Here is a 25566-nt window from a genome sequence, read left to right on the forward strand (position 1 = left end):
ATCCTATGCCGAACACATTTTAATTCTGACACTCGTTGAAGTGTATTGTAATACATATGTATTGTATACATTTATTATTTTATATTATCCACATATTAACATGTTTTATGCAAAAACTTTATACAGCGTTCTGTACTGTAAGCTAAGGTAGGAACCAATAGTGCCTTTAGTATACGTCATATGAAACACGGATGATGTTATTGACGGACACCAACAATAGGCGTACTTGTCTGGCGGATGGATCAGTACCGCTGATGAAAACCACGACGGTTTGAAAACAGCTTCGAGGTTTAAACCGGTTGTCTTTCAGATAGGTTGGCTCGAAAGGGTTCCACAGGCGAATAAATGTCCGAGACATCAGGTAGAAAAGAGTGACTGCAACACTGGCTTCTTATATACCAAACGTTGTTTTGTACCTCTAGTTGAGCTCACCATGGCTAGCTTAACATGATTATACCTGGCGAACTATCACTCCAAACAAGTTACATTTGAAATTTTGAATGCTTGTTTTGCATTTGCAGAACCGCCCAACAGCAAAGAAGAGGAGATAACTACATCTGAACGAGAGGTAAAAATAAATAAAATGAAATCGAAATTGTCTATGCTTGTTGACAGCTACGCCGATCCTGTCAGTAGCTGACACGGCTAACGCTAATCGCACATATTCAGAAAATTAATCACGTTTGAATTGTATGAACGGGGAATGTTTGAATCTCCAAGTTATGTGTACAAAATATACAATATCTACAATAGAACTCGATCCGAATGAATGATAAGCTGATTCCTTCGGTGTTTATCATTTGATATAGCTCGTTCAACAAGAAACACGTAGGGTACAGTATTTCTCCATTGTGTTTCTGTGATGATTCAGGTATAACATGTTATTATTTATTATATGGTTGTAACGGTATAGATTTGCTGCAGATATAATCACTGGTAAAATGTCAGTGATTTTATGATAGGAGCAATCTGACGACAGCAGTGAGGAGGAAGCGGCTGGAAACACTGAGAGTATGTCATTAACATCTTTGTTCTTTTATTGGTTATTAACTGTCATTCTTGTGACTTGTTCTCATTATTTTCATAATGTTAATATAGTTACTCCCAACCTATATTTATTTCTTATATATTATTTATTGGATACAGTAGTCTTTGTTACCTTTGTCAGCAACATTTGGAATTGTACATAGCCTATTTTGTATTTTTTTTCCTCAACAGATTTAAACATTTGCTGTACTGATTATGATGCCGGTAGAAAAGAGACCTCGATAACACACATGCATGCATGCTTTCAACATGTTACTTGTGTACAGCCATTTAATGATCTCTTGTCCTGCCAGTGGACTTCCTGCGGAACTTGTTTTCCCGCACTCTGGGCCTTGGCTCACCAGAAAAGGTTTTGGATGATTTGACCTTGGAGGGAGTGGCCAAATACATTCTGAGTGGCAAATGTGAGTCTCGATTTATGCTCTATCACTACAACTGACCTTTGTGAATAAATTTACTAAAATGCACTTCTTACAGGTAAAAACATCATCTGTATGGCTGGAGCAGGTATATCCACATGTGAGTATCTCACAGAAAGAAAACATTCAGCTGTAGTAGACAAACGTTTGGTGATAATATACTTTCAAACTGAAGGCCAACACCTCCAATCTGAACATCCACAGCGGCTGGGATTCCTGATTTTCGCTCACCTGATACTGGCCTATATGCAAACCTGCAGAAATATAACCTGCCCCACCCGGAGGCTATCTTTCAAATCGATTACTTCAAGGTCAGTATGTTTAATAATATTTTTTATGTTAAAAAGAATCAAGTGACCAAACGATCACATGACATTTTCGCTGACCCCATTTTCTTTTTTCTATCCCAGAAACATCCAGAGCCCTTCTTTGCCTTGGCCAAGGAACTTTATCCAGGACAGTTTAAGGTAGAACATAATGCTGCCCAGTAGCAATGCACCGAAATGAAAATTCTTGGCCGAATTCGAAAACCGAAAATGAGGAAACCAAGGCCGGAAACCGAAACACAAAAATAACTTATTATGCCAATTAGTAAAATTGCATTTATGGCTATCACTGCAGAGCAGTCATTTCCATATTTATAAAATTATGTCAAGAACATTACTGTGGGACAGTTATTGCAGTATATTATGCAATAGGATAAAAATAATTCAGCATGCTATTCAATTGCTCATTGCGCTATCATTGTAATTGTTAATAAATTATGTCTTCAATATTTATTAATGTAATATATTTATTGCATCAACAGAGCTGCCAAATGTTATAGAACATCGTATTTTGTTACGGAAATCACTGAACGCTGAATTGTTACGGCCGTAACACCGATCGTCCCGGATGCCGGCGGGAATCCAGCGTCCAACATTACTGGCCAGTACGTCGCTGTGTCAGGCCACCGTGATGAAAATTTCATAAATGAATTCGATAAAACGCGTTATAGCATTGAGTAACCCAAGTTTCAACAACAAATGACAAGCCAATTAATAAGCGTCTGGAGATATAAATGTAAAATAATTCACAGCCTCTGAACCGTAAATGAATTAAAATGTCTCTGGAGATGTCATCTGAGAAGGTTCAGGTTAAAAATATATATTATTTTTAATAATGTATATTTTTAATATAAGATAAGATAACCTTTTACTAGTCCCATAATATGGAAATTTCCATCATATCAGTAGCAATAGTGGATATAGGAAATATAAATATATAATTTAAATAGCATGCAAGAGAAGACATCTCTACAAGTACATTCACAAACTTAGAAATCAAAACTATTGTCCATGCATAAATTATCAAGTTCATATTTGTTTCTTTGCAAAATAGAGTGCTGAATTTTAATTGACTTTTGAAATCTGATTAATCTGATTTAATAGACTTGCTTTTTTTTTTTTTTTTAAACCAAGGTTGAAAAGAGAATTGGTAAAGGCGAATTAATCCATAGACTGCTATTTTGACGACGGCACGCCATTACAAGGTTGATGCAATCTTCTTTTCCTTTCGGCTTTTCCCGTTACGGGTTGCCACAGCGCGTCATCCTTTTCCATGTAAGCCTATCTTCTGCATCCTCCTCTCGAACACCAACTGCCCTCATGTCTTCCCTCACAACATCCATCAACCTTCTCTTTGGTCTTCCTCTAGCTCTCTTGCCTGGCAGCTCCATCCTCATCATCCTTCTACCAATATACTGAATCTCTCTCCTCTGGACGTGTCCAAACCATCGAAGTCTGCTCTCTCTAACGTTGTCTCCAAAATATCGAACCTTGACTGACCCTCTGATGAGCTCATTTCTAATTTTATCCAACCTGGTCACTCCGAGAGCGAACCTCAACATCTTCATTTCCGGCACCTCCAGTTATGCTTCATGTTCTGTCACATAACACACTGGACACCTTCCTCTACCCGTTCTAACCTGCTTGGACCCGTTTCTTCACTTCCTGACCACACTCACCATTGCTCTGGACGGTTGACCCCAAGTATTTAAAGTCCTCCACCCTTGCTATCTCTTCTCCCTGTAGCCTCACTCTCCCCCCACAACCCCTCTCATTCATGCACGTATATTCTGTCTTACTTCGGCTAATCTTCATTCCTCTGCTTTCCAGTGCATGCCTCCATCTGTCTAACTGTTCCTCCACCTGCTCCCTGCTTTAGCTGCAGATCACAATGTCATCTGCAAACATCATGGTCCACGGGGATTCCAGTCTAACCTCATCTGTCAGCCTATCCATCACCACTGCAAACAGGAAGGGGCTCAGGGCTGATCAGTTCTGAGGTCCCAGGTTCAAACCCCTGCCCCTAAACTTCTAGCCTTACTGCCTTTCCACCTGGTCTCTTGGACACACATTTTATCAACCTTTCTCCTAATCATCATGCAACCAACTCCCGATATTTTCCTGTGATAGTCCCAATATTCAAAGTCCCCACATTCAGTTCTAGGCTCTGTGCTTTCCTCTTCTCTTTCTGCCGAAGAACCCGCTTTCCACCTCTTCTTCTTCTTCGACCCACAGTAACTGAATTTCCACCGGCGCACTGCAGTTTGACGAAGCCGGTGGCGGACGTTGTTAACCCGGGCCACGACCGATCCAGTATGGAATTTTTTGGATTAACACTCATATTTGTTTGGCAAAGTTTTAAGCCGGATGCCCTTCCTTACGCAACCCTCTGCATTTATCCGGGCTTGGGACTGGCCAACAGTTTGCACTGGCTTGTGCCCCCCATAGGGCTTCATTTTCAAGGTTTCAAGGTTGATGCAATAAAAACATTAAAATAACAAATACTGAAGCCAAAATTTGTTAGTGATTACAATTATAGAATCATGATTATGTTCTGCAATTGAACAGTACGTAGAATTATTTTCCGCGATTCGTCATCGTATTTAGCTGCGTTAGCTGTACCCCGTAGGTAGCTGGCTGGGGCAGCGCAAAATGAAGTGCAACACGTATTCACCCCTGTACCCAAACAGCAGAAAGCAGCAAATGTTTTCACAATAAAGTGTACACAAGCATGCGCAGGCCGCGTTTTTTGTTTGCATCATAACGACATCCTGTTTCGGTCGTTTTATTTTGGTGAAAAAAGTATTTCTATCCAAAACTGAAAATGCACTTTTGGTGCGTTTTCGGACGGAAATTTTAAGTGGCCGAAGATTCGTGTATCACTGCAGCCAAGTAGGATTTCAATAAACATTGAAAACATGATTAAATAAAAATCTATTCAAAATTACTTCAATTATCTCAGCAATGTAATAAATTTTGGTGCTGTTTGTTCTCCTTTTTTTTACTTTTGCTATAGCCAACTGTGTGTCACTACTTCATGAAGCTGCTGAAGGATAAAGGCCTCCTGAAACGCTGCTACACACAGGCAGGAAAATAAACTCACTCACAGTCTTCACTTAGGAAACTGCATTCCGTGTTTCTATATTAATATTGATGTTTTTTGTTGGTGATCATTTAGAATATTGACACGCTGGAGCGAGTGGCCGGGCTTGAGAGTGGTGATCTAATTGAAGCCCACGGAACATTTTACACATCCCACTGTGTCAAATTCACTTGCCACAAAGAGTACAGTCTTGACTGGATGAAAGGTGTATTTTCCCCCACTTTATTATTGTTATTATTATTAAAACTTAGATATGTAGCACATTTCAAAAGACCTAAGGATGCTTAACATTTGTTGTCACTTTTGTAACTTTCACTGTTTGGGACTAAAACTCCCTTCTCCTGTGTTTACCTTCTGTTTATAGAAAAAATATTTTCTGATGACATTCCCAGATGTGAAAAATGCAGGAGTCTCGTCAAACCAGGTCAGTTTTTTTTTCGTCTGTTCTGCTTTACTTTACCCCCTTTTTTTGTCCTGAAGTACTCTTCCTTCTGCTGTCCACAATACTTTTGACAAAAGTATGGCAACATGTCAATTTTCTGTCATGACTATGCTTCTTTCCATGATTTTGTCCTTTATTTAACAAGATATTGTCTTCTTTGGAGAGAACCTGCCAGTGCGGTTCTTCACGTCAATGAAGATGGTGAGCTGATGTGGTAGCTGCCAAGCACATATGTTGGAAATGATGTGTTAAAAAGTGCCTGCAATAATTTCCTCTTTGCACATCCAGGACTTCCCACGCTGTGATCTTCTCATCATCATGGGGACATCTTTGCAGGTCCAGCCTTTTGCCAGTCTGGTCGGCAGGTACCCAGAATTTCATGTTCCTGAAACCCTGACTACATACAGCAACATTGAGGAAAATCTGTTTTTTTTTTTCCTTTCTCCAATCTTCTTGATTTTTGTCTGTTCTACTTAGGGTTTCAAAAAGCTGCCCAAGGTTGCTCATCAACATGGAAAAGACAGGCCAGGTGAGCTTCGACACATGAACAGAGGGTCCGAGGGCTGACTTCCGACGGTGACGATGTAACCTGCATTTGTAGACAATAGTCTATCACAAGCCTATGCAGTAATAAAGTCATAATTACAGTAAACATTTGTGTAAAAACACTTCTAGGCCATAATTATAAAACAGTGAAATGAAAAGCAGAACCGGTAAGCATGCGCGTTTGTGACCTCGAAACCATGTCGGGACTGCTGTAAACAGACGACCCCCTGTATGGTAACTAATTTATGTTTATCTTTTAGTTTTAATTGTGCATCTGATATTCTTTTAGCAGAATTTTTTTTTCCTGTGTGTGCAGGCTGATCCTATGTTAGGTCTGCTAGGTTTTGGAGGAGGGATGGACTTTGACTCGGACAAGGCTTACAGGTAATGTAATTGTTCCACCATGTTTTTCACTCAGGAGCACTAAGAGAAAGCAGCTCCCAGAAGGCTGACACATTCACAGAAATATGTGTTCAAACACGTATTGAATTGGATTGTTCAAGGCAAATTATATCTGGATTAGTTCCATCTAGCTAGCTATTTGTCTGACTGTCCGTCCATCCATCCGTCTGTCTATCTATCACGTGTGTTTCACAAATATTATAGGAACAATTGTGGAACGAAACTAAACAATCATAAGAAAATCTAGAGTGATACATAAAAAATGTCGGCATAAAAGTAACCGGAAACTGCTTTCACAAACATTGTCACCTTGGTGGAGGTAATGATTTGGTATTTAACATGCACGTTTTAATGTGTACCAACAGAGGGCGGGAAAGACAAAGATTGAATGAGCTCTTAACTTCTGCACACAGGTCATGTTTTCATAGGGGTGGGTTTATAATCTGTGTATTTTTCTTAATCCAACCTAAAAAGAATGGGGGAAAAAATAATAATTTTCATAATTTTACACTAAGATGAACAAATTATGAAATGGATAAACAAGAGTGAATTTGATTTTAGTATTTAATTGTTCAGGTTTATGTGACCTGCAGGTTTGATAACAATTAGTAAAGATATCTTCACTTGCTCGCCGTCACAATCCGTCCAGCCCACAAGCATGACCATGATCCATCAAATGATCAATCAGCCATATTATATCTCGGACAAACGTGTTTGAAGTGTTGTTGTAATCGGTTCATGCATTACATCTGACACAAAAGATATGTTTTTGCAGTCAGAAACAGTTTGTGAATGGTTTTCATCTGCTCAGTCATAGAAATCATACAATCCTAATTCCAATGAAGTTGGGACGTTGTGTTAAACATAAATAAAAACAGAATACAATGACAAATCATGTTCGACCTGTATTTAATTGAATACACTACAAAGACAAGCTATTTAATGTTCAAATTGATAAACTTTGTTGTTTTTAGCAAATAATCATTAACTTAGAATTTTATGGCTGCAACACGTTCCAAAAAAGCTGGGACAGGGTCATGTTTAACACTGTGTTACTTCACCTTTTCTTTTAACAACATTCAATAAACGTTTGGGAACTGAGAACACTAATTGTTGAAGCTTTGTAGGTGGAATTCTTTACCATTCTTGCTTGATGTACAGCTTCAGCTGTTCAACAGTCCGGGGTCTCTGTTGTCGTATTTTACGCTTCATAATGCGCCACACATTTTCAATGGGAGACAGGTCTGGACTCCAGGCAGGCCAGTCTAGTACCCGCACTCTTTAACTACGAAGCCACGCTGTTGTAACACTTGCAGAATGTGGTTTGGCATTGTCTTGCTGAAATAAGCAGGGGCGTCCATGAAAAAGACATTGCTTGGATGGCAGCACATGTTTATCCAAAACCTGTATGTACATTTCAGCATTAATGGGGCCTTCACAGATTTGTAAGATACCCATGACATTGGCACTAACACAGCCCCATACCATCACAGATGCTGGCTTTTGAACTTTGCGTCCATAACAGTCCGAATGGTTCTTTTCCTCTTTGGCCCGAAGGACACGACGTCCACAATTTCCAAAAACAAGTTGAAATGTTGAACAATTTTCAATTTCCACTTTGCATCAGTCCATCTTAGATGAGCTCGGGCAGAGAGAAGCCGGTTTTCTCCGGGCACTCCGGTTTCCTCCCACATCCCAAAAACATGCATGGTAGGTTGATTGAAGACTCTAAATTGCTCGTTGGTGTGAATGTGTCCGCGGATGGTTGTTTGTTTGTATGTGCCCTGCGATTGGCTGGCGACCAGCTCAGGGTGTACCCCGTGACCCTTGTGAGGATAAAGCGGTACAGAAAATGGATGGATGGCTATTTCAACAGTGTCACATACATTGGTAGCTGTAAATACTCAGATATGTTGTTTTATTAAATGTTAGCGTGTGTGTGTGTCTGTGTGTGTACGTACGTACGTGTGTGCGTGAGAGCGAGGGAGAGAGAGATGAATATGCATAAATACAATGTATGTCATTTTTAATCTGATAAAACAAAACAAAAATAACAATCCATCCAAAAACACATTTTGCATATCTGCCATTATGAATAAAACATTTATTCAAGGACGTAGGTGTACACTGCAAGGTCAAACCATTTTTAAGCAGTAAGTGATCAAGATTGTAGATTTGTGAAGTCCCATTTAACGAGTTAACTTGCCTTTTTATCTGGATTAAAGGTCCCGTATTTTGCCAACCCCACTTTTGCTAGCATTTGGGATGTAATCTTGGCTCTATTGTGCCTCAGTAAACATCCATCCATCCAATTTCTATACCTTTTTTCCTCACTAGGGTCGCGGGCATGCTGGAGCCTATCCCAGCTGACTCCGGGCGATAGTCGGGGTACACCCTGAACTGGTTTCCAGCCAATTGCAGGGCACAAAAAGAAAATAATCATTCACACTCACATTCACACCTATGGGCAATTTGGAGTCGTCAATTAACCTACCATGCATGTTTTTGGGATGTGGGAGGAAACCGGAATACCCGGAGAAAACCCACGTAAGCACAGGGAGAACATGCAAACTCCACACAGGTGCGGCCGGATTCGAACCCGGGGACTCAGAACTGTGGGGCAAATGCAGTCGTCCATCGTGCTGCCCCTCAGTAAACGTGACATATAAATTAAAATCATCCACCCATTCCTGAGTTCCAAATGTTTTTCTGCCTCAAGACCTGAAAGGTCATTCATATTTCTTGATCTTATCTACGTCACGAGCGAAGATCTCCACGTACCTCTCTCCTCCCAAGCCAGCGCTGTCAACGTAACAAACACGTGTGCTCTCACAAGTAGGTCTTCTACACGGAGCCAACCAATTAGAGGAAATCGGGCGGTCTTAGCCAAATATGGACAAAGCGGATGCGAAACTGGGTCAAACAGAAATACCTGTCAGCAGGGCCTTTTCTGGACACTCGTATGACAAACCTGCGGTGTTTTTTAAAAATGAAACTGACACTTTCATACTAAGTCCATGTTAGAGAATCACTCTATGGAGGTCTAAATAGCCAAAATATGGGACCTTTAAGATCCTAGACCATAGCAGGACCACTGCTATAACTGTTGTTGTTGAACTTAATTATGGTGTATAAAGTAAGAAGACATAACTTTTTAAATGACAATTTGGCAAAGATCTACATGATGCTCTAAACAGAAGTTACTGCCCCCCCCCCCCCCCCCCCCCAAAAGTTAGCAGATTTAATTTCCTGTATTGTCTCAGTTCGCCAAAAGCTCCTGTCTGATTACAGTATTAGCATTTTAGTAGATATACTGTAAAAGAGCAGTGTGTGTGAGAGTGGTTTAGTTGAAAGATGCAAGTATTTACAACTATTTGTGAACTATCAGAAATTGTTGTTATTGATGTTGATCAAGATAATATATCATTGGCTTTTCTTCCTTACTAGAGATGTTGCTCATATCAGCACCTGTGATGACGGCTGTATGGCACTTGCTGACCTGTTGGGGTGGAAGGTAATATCAACTCTTGTACCTTCCATTTCATCTATTGCATAGACTAAATACAGGGGACGGCGACAAACAGTAAAATCCAAATCCAAAATGAGAACACTCGCAAGGAGCTGCTGTAGGCCACCACCTCACATCTAGACATTAAAACGTAGACTAACCGGACAAATTGGGCCAGCTAAACTCTAGCTCCTGATGTCACTCACTAGGCCACGCCCCTTCAAGGCACCAATCCAACACACGAATACTACAGTATGTACAGTAATCACGTTTTATAAAACCAGTATTCTTTTTTACACTCTATTTTTATTTTTTCTGATGTTGTTATACAATACAGTGCTAATTTACTTCATTTGAAAACAGGAATGTGTTTTTTTGGGGGTGGATGCAACAGATTAATCCATCCGTTTTTCGTACCGCTTATCCTCACTAGGGTCACAGGCATGCTGGAGCCTAACCCAGGTATCTTCAGGCGAGAGGTGCGGTACACCCTGAACTGGTCGCCAGCCAATCACAGGGCATATATAAACAATAATCATTCGCATTCACATTCACAACTACGGGCAATTTAGAGTCTTCAATTAACCTATCATGCATGTTTTGGGGATGTGGGAAGAAACCGGAGTACCCAGAGAAAACCCACACATGCACAGGGAGAACATGCAAACTCCAGACTGGCGAGGCCAGATTTGAACCCGGGTCTTCAGAACTGTGAGGCAGATGTGCTAACCAGTCGTCCACCGTGCCGCCGGAACAGATTAATGGAATTTCAATTAATTTCAATTGGGAACACTGATTTGGTAAGTGCTAGGACTTGCTGTCTAAATCCCCCTTCGCTATTTACATTGACAATAACTAACGACTAGCGAATCACAATCAAATCACTACTCCTTGTACAATTCTGAAATAAAGACCTGTCATTCTCCAACAAATGAAAAAATCAATTAGATTATTTGAAAACTAGCTAAACCACCCTGGTTACGTGCTGGTCGTAGTATTTTGGGGGGGTGGGGGGGCGCAGATTTTGTCACAGCACCAGAAAAGACAATATGCCGTTGCATTTTGGCTGGTGTGTTTTAGCAACTGCTTTTCCCCCCTGAAAAAGCTGCTGCCAAATCACTTCTTTTTAGTTTAAAATGGCTTACATTAAGCAGGATACCTTGCCATATCATGCCACGTGGTCTGTCTTGCGCTGACCTCAGTGCCATAAAATGCATAACACCACACTGGCTACCTGGGAACATCTGTTAAGGGATAACTCGCTGGCTAGTTATCTTAGCTGCTAGTTAGCAGTCGCTGGCTAGCTCCTGTCAATCATCTGCCACAATGTGTTGAATGAGTCTTGCATAATTTTATCAAATTCATCTGGTGCGGTCACTGTCTGCCATTAACATCCGTGCAGCTCCTCGGGCACGGCCATCCGACGCCTCTTTCTGCAGAGATTATTGTCTCGGGGGAGACTGCTCCGTGATCCACGTTATCAGGACTACACTAGCTAACTGTACAACTGCGCACATGCACATTAAGTCAAAACGGCAGCGGCTGTAAACACCAGAAATAAATGTGGCGTGGCCACATTGCAGCTGCTGTCTGGATAAAGTACATCGTATGTTATTCTTTGTTTCCTTTTGATTCAAATATGAAAATTATAATTGGGGATTTGTTTTTTTAGACAACTCATGAGTCAATTTGAATCACCACTGACTCGTTCGTAGCTCTGGATCAAGTAAATTGCGTTATGAGCGAATTTCATATCAGCATTAGCCATAAAAATTGTCTCGTCTCCAGGCGGAGTTGGAAGAACTAGTGCAGCGGGAGCATGCCAGGATCGACGCTCAGGACAAGGAGGGAAAGACAAGTGAGAGCAAAGGCGCAAGCTCTTCATCAGTGGCGTAAGAAGAAGTGTAGTCTTTTGGGTATCTTAGTGGTATTGGAGATAGTCCTCCATTATGAGCTATGTTTGTTTACAATTGAAGCTTTGAGTGCAGGCTAACATGAACACAGAATTCCTTTCACATGCCATGCTTTTGTGTAGATACGTTTTTTTCTTGCACTTCAATGATGAGGACTTGCTTCTGAGTTTCTATGAATGATGGTATGCTATGTCACGTGGCGCAGTTCTATATAAGGTGGTAGCCATGGGGTGATTTTACAGCAATAGACAGTGAGATTTTTCAGCTGCTATTAACAATAATTTGACAAGAGTGTAGACAGTGGAGGGTAATGCATACAAGAGTGGCAAGCTGGATGTTCTCTAGAACAATGATCCCCAACCCCCAGTACCCGGTACCGGTCCGTGAGGCAAAAAAATGCCTACTCTAGACCGGTTCACGGTGCAAAAAAGATTAGGGAACACTACTCTAGAACATTTGACGATCACGTTGGGGGGACATTCACTAAAGCTTCATCAAAATATTTCCATCTAATTATTACCATTGTTTCTCTTGGTATGGTCCCAACAATGTCCTTTGTAAGTAAATGTGGTGGATTGTTAATATACCAGTGCAATATTATGAGGTTGTGAACTTTTACAGTTTATTTTTTAATTAATACAAATTCTTTGCTTTGATTCATATTAATTTGCTTGCCATCTTGAACAGCATATGTGTGTGTTAATAAAATATTGCTGTAATAAGGAGTGACAAAGAGATGCAGTAACACAAATAAGTTCACTAAAAGTATGAATGGGGGCATCATCTGGTGTGAGAGCACAATACTAACTTGTGTGAAAAAAAACATGATGAAAACTGATGTCTGGCAATAAATTTTAACTTTGTAAAACTCTGTGTTTCTTCTATCATTTAAATGTTGTAAAATTGACGAAATCAGATGGGTGTTATTATCACCTTGCTGTAGCTCGCACAAACATTAATAAACACAAATGTAGGAAATTGTAAGCCTTCATCCCACAGACATTTTTTTAAATTCTAGGCTTTTAACTCTATGGAAAAGGTTTGGGAAGGCCTTCGTCTTGTGAAAAGGAGTTGAAGCATACAGTAGCTGCAACCAACTCGTATTTTCTTAAATCGTTGCTTCCCCTGGATGTCATTGTCAGTTGTTCCAAAACCTTTGGGCATGTCCTCTATATCTCATGTATCAGTTTTTGCACTTGTTGGCTGTAGTAATTATAAACTTTAGAATGCTACACATTTTATTAATAAACGGGAAACAACTTACATTACACAGGCTACTACTGGACTTTATTTTTATCTTCATTGTCTCTGAATTCATTGACCATGGATACAATATTTGTTTACAATGATAAATACAGCGACGTTGCTGCCTTTAACGGAAGACCATGTTGTGTCACACGTTTTTCAATGACAAGCGTGCAGTAAAAACTTTTCCTGTTCTGCTTCGACTTCTAATGCAGGGCTAACCACATGTAGACAGACCACAGCTGAACTGTTTCACGTTGCGCTGTACGTGCAAAACTAGGCAGCGGCACCATGTGCAGCGGCGATCTTTGACAAAAGAGTGAGGTTCCCATTTTAGTCTACTCAAATAAATTGTGCCATACAGAAAGGATTGCATCATGTGGAGAACTGTTTCGACATGAACTAAAGTTACCCAAAACATGTAAGTAGTTTATATATATATATATATATATATATATGTGTATTTATTTATTTATTTATTTATTTTTTTAATATCGGCTTTCTTGTCATTTTTGTGCATGTGCCTAAGACATGCATTGCCTAGTACTTATGGTTACATGCCTTTACTGCATTTATGTCCAGGGAGGGTCACAGTCCACTGAACGGCACAACATCTATCTCATGGAGGAGAAGCAGGAGGAAATTGTCTCTGCTGGAAAAGCTTCGAAGCTGTCAGCAAGCCTGGTGCCCCGCAGTACCCTGGGAAAGAGCGCAGGCCCATTCCAACCTCTCTGGAACACCTGCTGGGGTCAGCTGACAACTTATGCACATACTGTATATCAGTGATCATCAATGATCCGTTACCCTGCATAATAGACAATACAGTGAAATATATAAAGATATGACCAATTATAAAAATGGAAGGGAAACTATACATGGTGAATCTCACTCCAGCACTGTCTGCAGATTAATTGCATCAACTTTGATTGCATTACATTGATGACAATGTTTAAAATTTGAGTTGTACTTTGCAATAGACTGTAAAACAACTCTGTATCAAAGCAGGATGTGTTTTAATATTTTATCACTTTATTAGAGGCAAAATTACAAACACACACCTCTTGTAGTGCAGAACTGTTTTACACCAATGCAAAAATATTGTCAAATTAAAATGTCCCTCACATGATCAATTAAAATTATTGACACACAGCATTATTATCTGTGTAAACTGAGAATTGACACAGTTCTTGTGTGTCACCGTATCATTCACTTAGCTGCATATATTATATTATCTGCCATTACATGAAAAACGTTTTTGTGGTCTGCAAACAATATGCACTTCAATTTGTCTTTTCTTAAACTGTATAAGTGACCTTACTCAGCCCATAGTAAAAAAAAAAAAAATGCACAAGCCTTTCTTTGTGATAAATAAGTAGTTCCTTTTTCTTGTAGACATCCAATCGCAGACCGCATTACTTTCTGGGCTGATTGCAGAAGTAGTGTTGAATATGCGAAGGTTCACATCAATGCAATGTATAGAGAAAGAAGCTCTGAGGACATAAGGTAAATTTTGCGTTTCTGTTATCAGCAATGCATTTATTTCATTTTAAAAGGTGCCTTGCACATACCTGTGCATGTACTGTGATTGCAGGTAACTTCAAATGGCCTAATGTTGAAGGAAATATGGGGAGGCTGTTGCCCAGCTATTTCAATTGTAACTTGTTTATGCAATCACAATGCGGTGTCTTTGAATGCATTCTGTGCTTGGTTGCTTGCAGGGGAATTGTTTCTGTTTCTGTCCATAGTGAACACAAAGCCACTTCCTCTGTCATAGTGTTAACTACACATTCAGCAAAGTTGCAGTGGTGTAAGACACAAGAAGCTCTGTACCTAAGATTGCTACTGCATTTCATTACACCACTATTGTTTCTCAACCATTGTTAAACATTACACATTAAGTCAGGTTAGGTTATGTGTATGGTAGGCCTATCCATCCATGCATTTTTTTTACCACTTATCCTCACATGGATCACGGGCGTGCTGGAGCCTATCCCAGCTATCTTCGGGCGGGAAGCGGGGTACACCCTGAACTGGTCGCCAGCCAATCGCAGGGCACATACAAAAAAAAACCAACCATTCGCACAATAATCATTCGCACTCACATTCACACCTATGGGCAATTTAGAGTCTTCAATCAACCGACCATGCATGTTTTTGGGATGTGGGAGGAAACTGGAGTGCCCGGAGAAAACGGGGAGAACATGCAAATTCCACACAGGCGGGGCAGGGATTTGAACCCCTGTCCCCAGAACTGTGAGGCAGATGTGTTAACCAGTCGTCCACCGTGCCGGCTGGTAGGCCTATATTCCGGTTAAATGTATGTAACTATTCAGACTATTGACTCCAAAAGATTATCGCCTTCATTTGTCAATATAATCTATAGTTATGTCATTCGTGTTTTACCTCAAAAACTTGCAAGTGCAAAAGTAGAACTTTATTTTAGTTAATTATCATTTCCTTTCTGTTTTACTATTGTCTGAAGATAGGAGTTCAAAACTCGGATGGCACACCTATTCATCATGAGGAAGAAATACAATCTTATAACAAGTCATCCTAAACCCAAAGTACTGTATACTGTAATAAGAGTGTTGATATTTCATTCTGGACCATGATGAGTAACTATCCATCACTGTTTCCCATTTTTTTCCAAAACACATAAGCATCTCATTTCATATTAAATCTGGACCCCGAGCTAGCATGGCATGTACATCTGTAATGGTTGATGCCTCTCTTGGTAAACTGATTCATATGAGAGCCCTAAAAAAACATTGGATGGTACAGTATGTGAAGTCTCTGAGGTTTATTGAAAGACTCAGACATGCTAATGGGTGAGACCATCATGGATCAGAGGTTTAGTATTCTATGTACTATTGAGCTTTGAAAATGCCATATCATTTAATACATTACATTTTTAAATGAATGAATATCTCTAGGCCAACAAAGTGTGGAAAAAGTTGAGTTTCTTTGTGGAACTGTGGATGCCAACCATCCTCCATTAGGATGTACAAGTGGGACATTTACCCTGCTGAAGTTCCAGAATCAAATGTGACATCATGGTTCACTTTCAGTATTAAATTAATCCCGCTGTCATCATTTTCTACTTGTCTACTTGACGTTTTGTAATTGCTTGGGTGTCACGTTTTCCTAAGTGTGTTTTCAGCCACATTTCAGATACTGAAATTAATCATTCTGTCTCCCTCTAGAGTTTTGTGATTGTGAGGGATTGTGTGACATCTCTGCCCAGTTTGCTGTGTGTGTCTGCGGGAGGAGAGGATGTAGCAGTTCTTGAGTATAATATCTCATGCACAGCCACAGGTATGGACAAACATTGATACTGAACTCTGATCATTAGGAGTATATCTGATTGAAACAATGACTGTGATGCAAGCCCATCAGTTTACCTTCTCCAAAGAGGAAAACAACCCGAATAAAACAACATAATCCAACCATCTACTTCGCTTATCCAAGGTCGAACCCGAATAAAACAACATAATCCAACCATCTACTTCGCTTATCCAAGGTCGGGTCACGAGGGCAGCACCTTTAGCAGCTTCATTTACCTCTCCGGGGTGATCCCGAGGCGTTCCCAAGCCAACCGGGAGACATAGTCTGTCCAGCGTGTCTTGGGTCATTCTCGGGGCCTCCTCCCAGTGAGACGTGCCCAGAACACCTCACAAGGTGCCCTTCACCTGAGTGTCTAAAGCAAGTCCGATTACACAACCACAATGTTCATCATCAAACTCCAGCCTAGGGTGTCCTGGTGCCAAGCACACATGTGGACACCCTTATGTCTGAACATGGTGTTCGTCAACATAATCCCTTATATTTAATTGTTGTTTTAGAATTATAACATCTAATTCAGAATACAGTAATGACAACCTCGTAAATACACACGTCAATGTTCCAGTGCTGTAAGACACAAGCAATTGCTTTTGATTATGCAACTTGTGTCTCCATTATTTTTTCAAAAAAATACAACATAATGAAAGGCATAGTCAACAATCAAGTTATATAAGTTAGGTTAAGTTAATTTTAAGAAATACATTGCATGGTGTGCCAATATTGCTTTTAAATATATTTTACCACCTTCACAATTGTTTTAACCCCAAAAGATGATCTCTCTAATGGTAATTTGTTTAGTATTTACAATGTTGTGCCTACATGTATTACAATCTTTGGTAGTGTCGTCAGATTTTTTGCTCAAAAAGTTGCTTTTAGTCATATTTTTCTGATGTGACACTTGCCACAACTGACCCAAAATAATTGTGTGATTATTGCACTCGACTCGACACCTGTGTGTTTACTTATATAGTGTTTATAATATTTCCAGGAATACAAGGGAAAAAAAAAACAAAAAAACATTTCAGGCTTTTACACGTTCGACTCTTTCTCTGGCAGTTTTTCAGTTGTCGGAGTCTCGTCTTTCTTTCTCTGATTTGGCTCAGCTGGTCTTCTTCTACTCTTTAACCAGGTGAGCTCCTGATGTCTTTCAGTTTGTTCTGTATTTGCAAACTTACGCCATTCTACTGAATAGAGTACAGATATCAAGCTAAAAACCAGGGGCCTCATGTAAAAAGACTTGCGTGGATTTCCTACTAAAACATGGCGTACGGTCAAATCCAGAAAACTTCGGACGCACAAAAATATCCAGATGTATGAATCTGTGCGTACGCATGAATCCAAGCACATTTCCTTCGTACATTCCAATCAACGTGGAAAGGAGCGCACATGTTGGAGTAGCCGATCCCTCCCTGTCCACGCCCACATTTAAATATGCAAATCATATTTAAATGAACCCTGCACCTGAGATCCCGATCTCTGCATGATCAGGAAAAAAGGACAATGAACAAGGTAATGAAGAAAAAAAAAATTCTGAATGTGAAGTTGCTCAATGAAGTGGAGGTGCGCAAGAAAATCATTTTTTGGCACGCTGTCCTCTGGCGTTAACAACTTGCGAAAGAGGAGTGACAGCGCGTGTGCAGCTGTCAATGCTGTGGAGTGGGAACAACGCACACACGCTAATGTAAAAAAGAAGTGGTCAAACATTAAGGTGGATTTGAAGCGAAGGACAGCTGCCCACCGCCAAAGTGTAGCCCAAACAGGCGGAAGAACCGGCGCGGAGGGCCTCACCCCGTTTGAGGAGAGAATCGCTGCGATCATGGGTGACGCTGCTCTCTCAGGCTTGCTGGGAGCACATGTGGCTGAGTGATCACCCAACAAGGTTAATACCATGTATTTTTATAACTCATAAATGTGTTCATACAGTAACCTACACTCAGCCCTGTGAGATAAAGGTTCATGCTTAAATGTATGTATGGTATTTGTAATAAATCTTTTGAATTCAAATAGAAGCACATCAGCATATCAAAGAGGATATCAAAAAAGTCCTTTTTGATTACTCAATTTATGATTTTAATACACAGGAGAGGACACGCACACTGAAGAAAAAAAAACATTTTTTTTTTAGGACAAAAGGGGTAAATTATGTCATTTCAACACATTTTAATGAAATGTTTCTTTTTTCAGTGCATGTGCTGGAGTCACAAGAAGCGATTGAGAGGGCAATAGATCACTTTGATCAATTAATAGCTGTCCTCACAAATGTCAGTGATTCATTAATACACTGGTCAACAAGTGAATTCAGAGTCCTTGCTTCTTTTACATTGTTGAAATCAAATGTTGCCGGGCATCAATTGTTCATCAGTGCTAATTGTTCATGTGTCTCTGATGCGCAGATTTATGATAATAGTTTGCCAGCATCACCTCTAAGTGTCGCCAAGGCACCAAAAGCTGTAGAAACGTGCGTACGCCAGCCGTGAAGTTGGCGTGAGGCACCGCACATTTCCACGGTCATGTCACTCTTGGTACATCTGAACTTTTCCATGGAAAAGAACATACGCCACGTTTTTGTGCGTACGAACCTTTTGTACATGAGGCCCCAGGTCAACTGTCATTAAGTATGTAAATGCACCAGTGAGATGGATACAAAAAAAATCATTCTTTACCAAGATAATAATGCTCAGTTTTGACTGATGCTGTCAAAGAGATATTCAAACAAAAGTTAGTTATAATGGCAGTTTACAGTGGTCTAATATTTCTCCCCCTCATGTAGCTAATATTTTAGAAACACCTCTGAGTATGATACATTGTGGTTCTACACCTACAATAAAAAACATAGTGAACACCAAACAGTGTAGTTCAGAGATGAGTATGATTACATTTATAGAGGCAGATGTATCAATACCTGTATTATATTGTGCTTGTGCGGCTAATGTTCTGGCTAGAGTTTTACCTTAATTTTGTGGCTAAGGAAGAAGTTACATACTGCGACATCATAGGGCATGTGACCCCTTCAAGGTCTCTCAACATGAATATTGAATGTTGGAGAAATATATTTCAGCTGCTTGATATCTTCTGTGTTAGAGACGTGTTGGCTAACTGTCTAATGATTCCTCGTTGGATGGACAATGTGTCTGAGAGCACCAAAGATCGTCTTTCTCAGCTTGAACCCCGTGAGTCTTCCAAAGTCTCATTTTATCTTCCAGTAGCATCGACTGATTACAAAAGGCTTGGTTTGTTGTCATGAACCAACTGAGATAACTTAGCAATCAATCACATCCATCATAAATGTTTAATATTATTTCTGTAATATAGAAACCTGGCTGAGCTCACCACCCGACCAGATGTCTGATGAAATCACCCACATGGAGCCAAACACTGTAATGTGCTCCATACAGGTACTAAAATGTTTTATAGTGTTTTAGTGGGGAAAATAAAATAAACTCAAAACTACTAATAAAACAATTAAAACAAAGTCCTTATTTGTTTGTGTGGGTGTGTATTATCATGTCAAAAAGCTTATCGATGAGTACTGCTGTGTTTATATGAATGTAAATATTGAAACTAATTGGTTTGTGTGTCTATTTAGTTGACTTCCACCAATGGGGCGTTGTGTGTCATCAATCCACTTTATCTGCATGAACACGGCGATGAATGGCTTTCTCATCAGGCGACTGGTCTGCAGTGCATCTCACGGGCGACACATTGTCGAAGAGAACGACGCCTCAGTTCCACTCGAACATGGGCCGGGACGGGCCTGATTAGCAAACGAGCCATTTCCTTGGACCAGGAACCTTCTTATGCCACAACTGAGTGTTCAGGTTGCTTTATTGTTGTTAAAAACACATTTGTTTTAGAGGATTTATTCTGGAATGATATGCTCAAGTCGGCGGCACGGTGGCCGACTCGTTAGAGCGTCAGCCTCACAGTTCTGAGGATCCGGGTTCAATCCCCGGTCCCGCCTGTGTGGAGTTGGCATGTTCTCCCTGTGCCTGCGTGGGTTTTCTCCGGGCACTCCGGTTTCCTCCCACATCCCAAAAACATGCATTAATTGGAGACTCTAAATTGCCCGTAGGTGTGAATGGTTGTTTGTTTGTATGTGCCCTGCGATTGACTGGCAACCAGTTCAGGGTGTACCCGGCCTCCTGCCCGATGACAGCTGGGATAGGCTCCAGCACGCCCGCGACCCTAGTGAGGAGAAGCGGCTCAGAAAATGGATGGATGGATGGATGATATGCTCAAGTCTTGATAGATTTTCAATTTCACCCAAAGGCATCCTATCACTCATGTATTGTGAGTAGTGTAATTTCTGTTTCATGTTCAGGACTAATCAGAGCTAAATCAGAAGAGTCCCCGCTAACCTCATCGATGTCAGCTCTCCAAGGAGCGGTTGTCCTCAGGCGCTCTAGCCTAAGTCCCACGTCCAGCCTTTCCAAGAGCGGGAGCACAGGGCGTTTACTTCCTTCTACCACTGAGCTGCGGAACCGTGGCAGCCCTGGGCCTCAGACCCCTCACAGAGTGTCCTGGATCGAGGAAGGATTCTGGCTGCCTCCGGCCCAGAGGCCGTCCTCCTTGCTTCAGCCTCCATCACCTGAGCTCGACTCGCTGTCTGTCAGCAGCATTGAAGAAGAGCCGGAGGATCAGTCGCCAAGCCCCGTGGCGCACCACCCGTCGGCCCACCGGCTGGCCGACAAAGTCATACATCGCCTGTCAGCAGTGGGCCAGGCTCTCGGCAGCTTGGTGTGTCAGAAGAAGAGGCTGACCAACCGTGTGCTAGATCTGAGCGAGAAGAAACGTGGCTCCTTTGCAGATGCTGTAAGAGAATTTGTGGAGGCGACGCTGCAGAGAGATCCTGATCCTGGTGGTTTGACAGGGTCCGAGTTCTTACAGGAAGTGAGGTCTTCACTTACTTCACTGAGGGAGACTCTCTTGGACTACACCGATATCCAGGCACTGCTGAACAGTATGGCCGACCTTAGTGACTCAGAGATAGGTGAGTGAGCGCATAGTGTGACTTTTCACTTTCTGCGCTCATTGAAATGCACTCAAAAATATTAACACATTTACATTAATATTATTACACACTTTATTATCATTAGCAACATATCCAATTGTGCAATTCAAAAACATCCATTACGAGAGCTGAATACAAAATCTGCCTTTACAAAGTTGCTTGATTTTTTTTTTTTTCTTACATTCTGTTACAATATGTTCACTGTGGTTGTAGTTTTCAGTGATGTGGAATTACTGTTTCTAATATTTCTGTGAGTAAATTTAGCTACATAAGATACAATATATCAAAACTTTAGAAAAACCTCTCAGTGGAATCAAATATATTAATATATAATCTGAGTAGTATGGTAGTCTTAATTTTATGGCCTTTTTTTTTAGTATAACTTTTATACTTTTAACTGTAAACTAAAAAAAAGCAGTATATATGTCCATTCATATATACTGCTTTTTCTACTACTACTACTACTAATAATAATAATAATGTATCAAATGTTTAGGAATAAAAAAAGCAATATTTTATATTGTACATGGATCATGTACAAGATACCACCATTGTTGACAATATTACTGCCTTTGTGAATTTATGGGACTCTCACCATTGTCTGTTTCTGTCCACTTCTGTGTCATTTCTTTAGACTCGCTGGTAGAGATCTCAGTGCATAAGGTGGCCCTAAAGCCCGTGTCAGCTCACATCTACTCTTGCCTTCACATCTGGCGTACCAATGATAGCAGTCTCCAACGATTGGAGAACAATCAGCGTGTTCTGGAACACAATGATGTGGAGGCACTAGGAGGGGCAGCTGGAGTTGGCGTTCCTGACTCCGTCACCCTTGAGCGGATTCAACAAAGGTGGATGAGTATGCATGAGGCCTACTCCCCGGACAAGAAGGTCCATATCCTGCTCAAAATCTGCAAGAGTATCTACCACAGCATGAGTACCAATGCCAGCTCAGGTAGCTTGGTGCTTTTTAAAGAGCATGGCTAAAAGTGGAATTAATTCAAAGTGAGGTCAAAAATCACACTTTCCCTTCTTGCAGATGTGGTGTTTGGAGCTGATGATTTCCTGCCCTGCTTGACGTGGGTGCTTTTACGTAGTGAACTGGTCAACTTGCAACTAGACACAGACTACATGATGGAGCTGCTGGACCCAACACAGCTGCAGGGAGAAGGTATGGAAGATGCAGTCAGACTTACCTTCAAGCAAAAAGAGCATTACAGTAATACCAAAACACAAAGATCATGGTTTATAACTTCCATCTTTTCGGTAGCTTCTGATGCAAATGAAGCATTTCTGAAAGTTTTTTTTTTTTTTGCTGATACTGTATGTAGCCTATACTGTTTAGTTGGGATGTCCCGATCCAACTTTTTCACAGGAGAGAACATGCAAACTCCACACAGGTGAGGCCGGATTTGAACCCGGGTCCTCAGAAGTGTGAGGCAGACGTGCTAACCAGTCATGCGCCACTATGGACAAAGTCTTCAATTAATCAAACCTGTATGAAAACCCATACACAAGATTTGAACCCTGAACTTCAGAACTGTGAGGCAGATGTGCTAACCACAAGGCTATGGTAGCTCATTAAATATTGGCTGTAGTATTAGGATGTGGCCAATAAAAGAAATGTAAATGGTTCCTTTACCTCTGTCCATGTGTGTGTATGTATGTGTGTTAGAGGTCCCATTGCTTTTTTTTCATCCCCCTCATCAACAGGTGGCTACTACCTCACCACCCTGTACGCTGCTCTCTACTACATCAGCAGCTTCCAGCCACGCCTAGCTGCCCGTCAGCTTAGTGTTGAAGCCCAACACTCTCTCTGCCAATGGCATCGCAGGCGCACCCTGCACGACAACCAATCCCGCCATAGTACGCGCCGACGGTCCATTCGCAGACAGGCGTGTCTTGAGAAATCAGTGCAGGCTTGTGACACTGAGAGTGGGGATGTAGAAGAAAGTGGGAAAGATGAGGCCCAGCAGGAGACGGAAAGCAGCACAAAGGCTGAAGGAGAACACACTGAGCAGCAGGATGGACAGGATGGTGATCAGGACACTCAATGATGATTGTGTTTTGGATGAAGTAGAAAGGACATTAGATTAAAAATTGTAACAATCTATTGTGGATTATACCAATGGTGAAATTGCTTACATGTTTGATTTAACCTATTTAACCAAAGTAGCGTCTTACAACAAAAGGGGCAGGTCGTCCATTAAAATACTCGAATTAGTAATCTATATTGCACTCAGCCTTATCTTCCATACAGTGTAAGACAAAAGTGAGACAAAGATATGGATTTAAATGCAGGAAAACCCTCCACACTGAGACTTCAACCCGAGTAATCTCACTTTGGTGACTTTGTAATCAAAAGTATGGAAGCCTAATTAGTTCTACAGAAGCAAATTAACCCTTACATACTGTTCATTTCACGCACAAACACACAGTATGTTTCAGGTCAATTTTGACCTGGGCCAAGAATATTTTCTTAATCATTTTCTGCTGCATGTAAAATCATGAACTCCAGTTCTTTTCAAACTGTCTGAATGGCCTGTCTGACATTCATTCATGGATGATTCAACCATAATAAAGGTTTCGGTGAAAAGAAAAGCTGTATTTTTTTCTGTTACATTGCATGTATTTTTTTTTACAGGTGCGAGGCACCCTCTGGCCTCTGCGTTCCTTATAGTGAGTATGATATGACCATTGCTATTTTACTCTCTCACTGTTTCGAGATTCCCCTATGATGACCCTTCAAAGACCCGCCTGCATGTTTGTTCGAGAACCTGTACAAATGTGGTGGTGACACAAACGGGACTGTTTCAAGTGCCCTCTTGAAGACTTGTTACCAGTGTCGCAATAAAAAATACACACATTTATGGCATGTACACTTGTACGGTTTCAAAACCCACGCCATTACCACTATATTCCTTTATTAACACACACTTCAATATAAAATTTATTTTAGAAGATGCAGGTCAAATTTGGCCCAGAATATTTTGTTTTTGTTTGAGATCACTATGAAAAGTCGTCAAATTTCAAGTTGAAAGATTTACATTTACGGTATTTTTATTCCTGTCCAAATGAGTGAAATTTGACCAGAACAATATGTAATGGTTAAGATGTTATACATACGAGAGCTTTTCCCATGTGTAATAATGAGGCTGTGGATACTTCGAGGACACACTTCCATGGAACTGTAAGTTGGATTTGTATATGCTTTTTAACTGAATCATAGCCTTTTCGATTTTGGTTCAGTGTAACAGTAAATATGCATGAAGATGAAATAAAACATTTTTGTAAAAAGACAGTGATACCTTTATACCACGAGGCGGCAGTAATGCATCTATCCAGCCATCCATTTTCTATACGGCTTGCTCCCAATGACCACGTCACTAGCCCGCTGGCCTGTTCTAAAAATAACTTACCAGTGATGGGACATTGTGATTTCCTCGGAATGTTGTGGCAGTGATCGTTTGGAAATGGAAAGAGTTGCAGACCTTTATAGAAATAAATTGTTTCATATTAATATTTATCTGTTTCCTACCTTGTTAAATCATTGCTGATAGTTATTGTGAGACCTGACCAGCGTCTTTACATATATAATGATCATTAATTATTAATAATAACATATACTAAATGTAATTTGAGCAAATTAATTATTTCAGAAGTGTGTATCAAACTGCTAGGATTTCCTTAATCAGTGCCTAAAAAGTAGCTCTGTTTTTAAAGGTTGGTGACCCTGACTTTGGGCAAGAGACGGGGCACACCCCGGACTGGTCGCCAGTAAATCGCAGGACAAGCAACCATTCAAACCAATATGGGCAGTTTGGACTAGCCTACAATTAACCCGACATGTTTTTGGAAGGTGGAACGGTGGACGACTAGTTAGAGTGTCTGCCTCACAGTTCTGAGGAGTGGGGTTCAATCCCCGGCCCCGCCTGCGTGGGTTTTCTCCGGGCACTCCAGTTTCCTCCCACATCCCAAAAACATGCATGGTAGGTTCATTGAAAACTCTGAATTGCCCGTGGGAGTGAATGTGAATGTGAATGTGAATGTGAATGTGAGTGTGACTGGTTGTTTGTTTGTATGTGCCCTACGATTGGCTGGCAACCAGTTCAGGGTGTACCCCGCCTCCTGCCCAATGACTGCTGGGATAGGCTCCAGCAAGGGCCTCAGGGCTGATCCCTGATGCAGTCCCACCTCCACCTTAAATTCGTTCAGCTCAACTGATTACTAAATAAATAAATAAGCCCACTGTTGCAATTACAAGC

General features: G+C 40.8%; 1 protein-coding gene across 10 annotated transcripts; it reads left to right on the forward strand.

The window, feature by feature from the left end:
* Positions 1-200: 200 nt before the first annotated feature.
* Positions 201-24258, forward strand: LOC133482207 (NAD-dependent protein deacetylase sirtuin-2-like). 10 transcript variants are annotated; one of them, XR_009789719.1, is made up of 19 exons: positions 201-361; positions 522-568; positions 963-1011; positions 1341-1451; positions 1525-1566; positions 1671-1777; positions 1877-1933; positions 4809-4877; positions 4971-5100; positions 5260-5319; positions 5483-5538; positions 5626-5702; positions 5815-5866; positions 6200-6267; positions 9733-9799; positions 13534-13699; positions 16155-16266; positions 19375-19463; positions 19606-19642. XR_009789719.1 is itself a non-coding variant. In XM_061782086.1 (16 exons), the coding sequence occupies exons 1-16, from the start codon at positions 346-348 to the stop codon at positions 11687-11689; spliced, it is 1116 nt and encodes a 371-aa protein (XP_061638070.1). In that variant the 5' UTR covers positions 201-345; the 3' UTR covers positions 11690-12574. The 10 variants fall into 10 exon arrangements, 6 of the variants coding, with proteins under 6 accessions (XP_061638070.1, XP_061638067.1, XP_061638065.1 ...); XR_009789718.1 differs by lacking the exon at positions 19606-19642 and adding an exon at positions 17350-17422 and having other exon boundaries at positions 19375-19439; XR_009789717.1 differs by lacking the exons at positions 19375-19463; positions 19606-19642 and adding exons at positions 14344-14454; positions 17350-17364.
* The last annotated feature ends 1308 nt before the right edge of the window (positions 24259-25566 follow it).

This window comes from Phyllopteryx taeniolatus, chromosome 8 (assembly GCF_024500385.1).
Source record: "Phyllopteryx taeniolatus isolate TA_2022b chromosome 8, UOR_Ptae_1.2, whole genome shotgun sequence".
Taxonomy (NCBI): Eukaryota; Metazoa; Chordata; class Actinopteri; order Syngnathiformes; family Syngnathidae; genus Phyllopteryx; species Phyllopteryx taeniolatus.

Bases quoted from the DNA above. Each gene is read 5' to 3' on its own strand.
- LOC133482207 (XM_061782081.1), top strand. From the start codon at position 9,735: ATGTTGCTCATATCAGCACCTGTGATGACGGCTGTATGGCACTTGCTG. The intron at 17,423-19,374 runs GTGAGCTCCTGA...CTTCTGTGTTAG, and splicing joins TTCTTCTACTCTTTAACCAG to AGACGTGTTGGCTAACTGTC. The intron at 19,464-19,605 runs GTGAGTCTTCCA...TCTGTAATATAG, and splicing joins TCTTTCTCAGCTTGAACCCC to AAACCTGGCTGAGCTCACCA.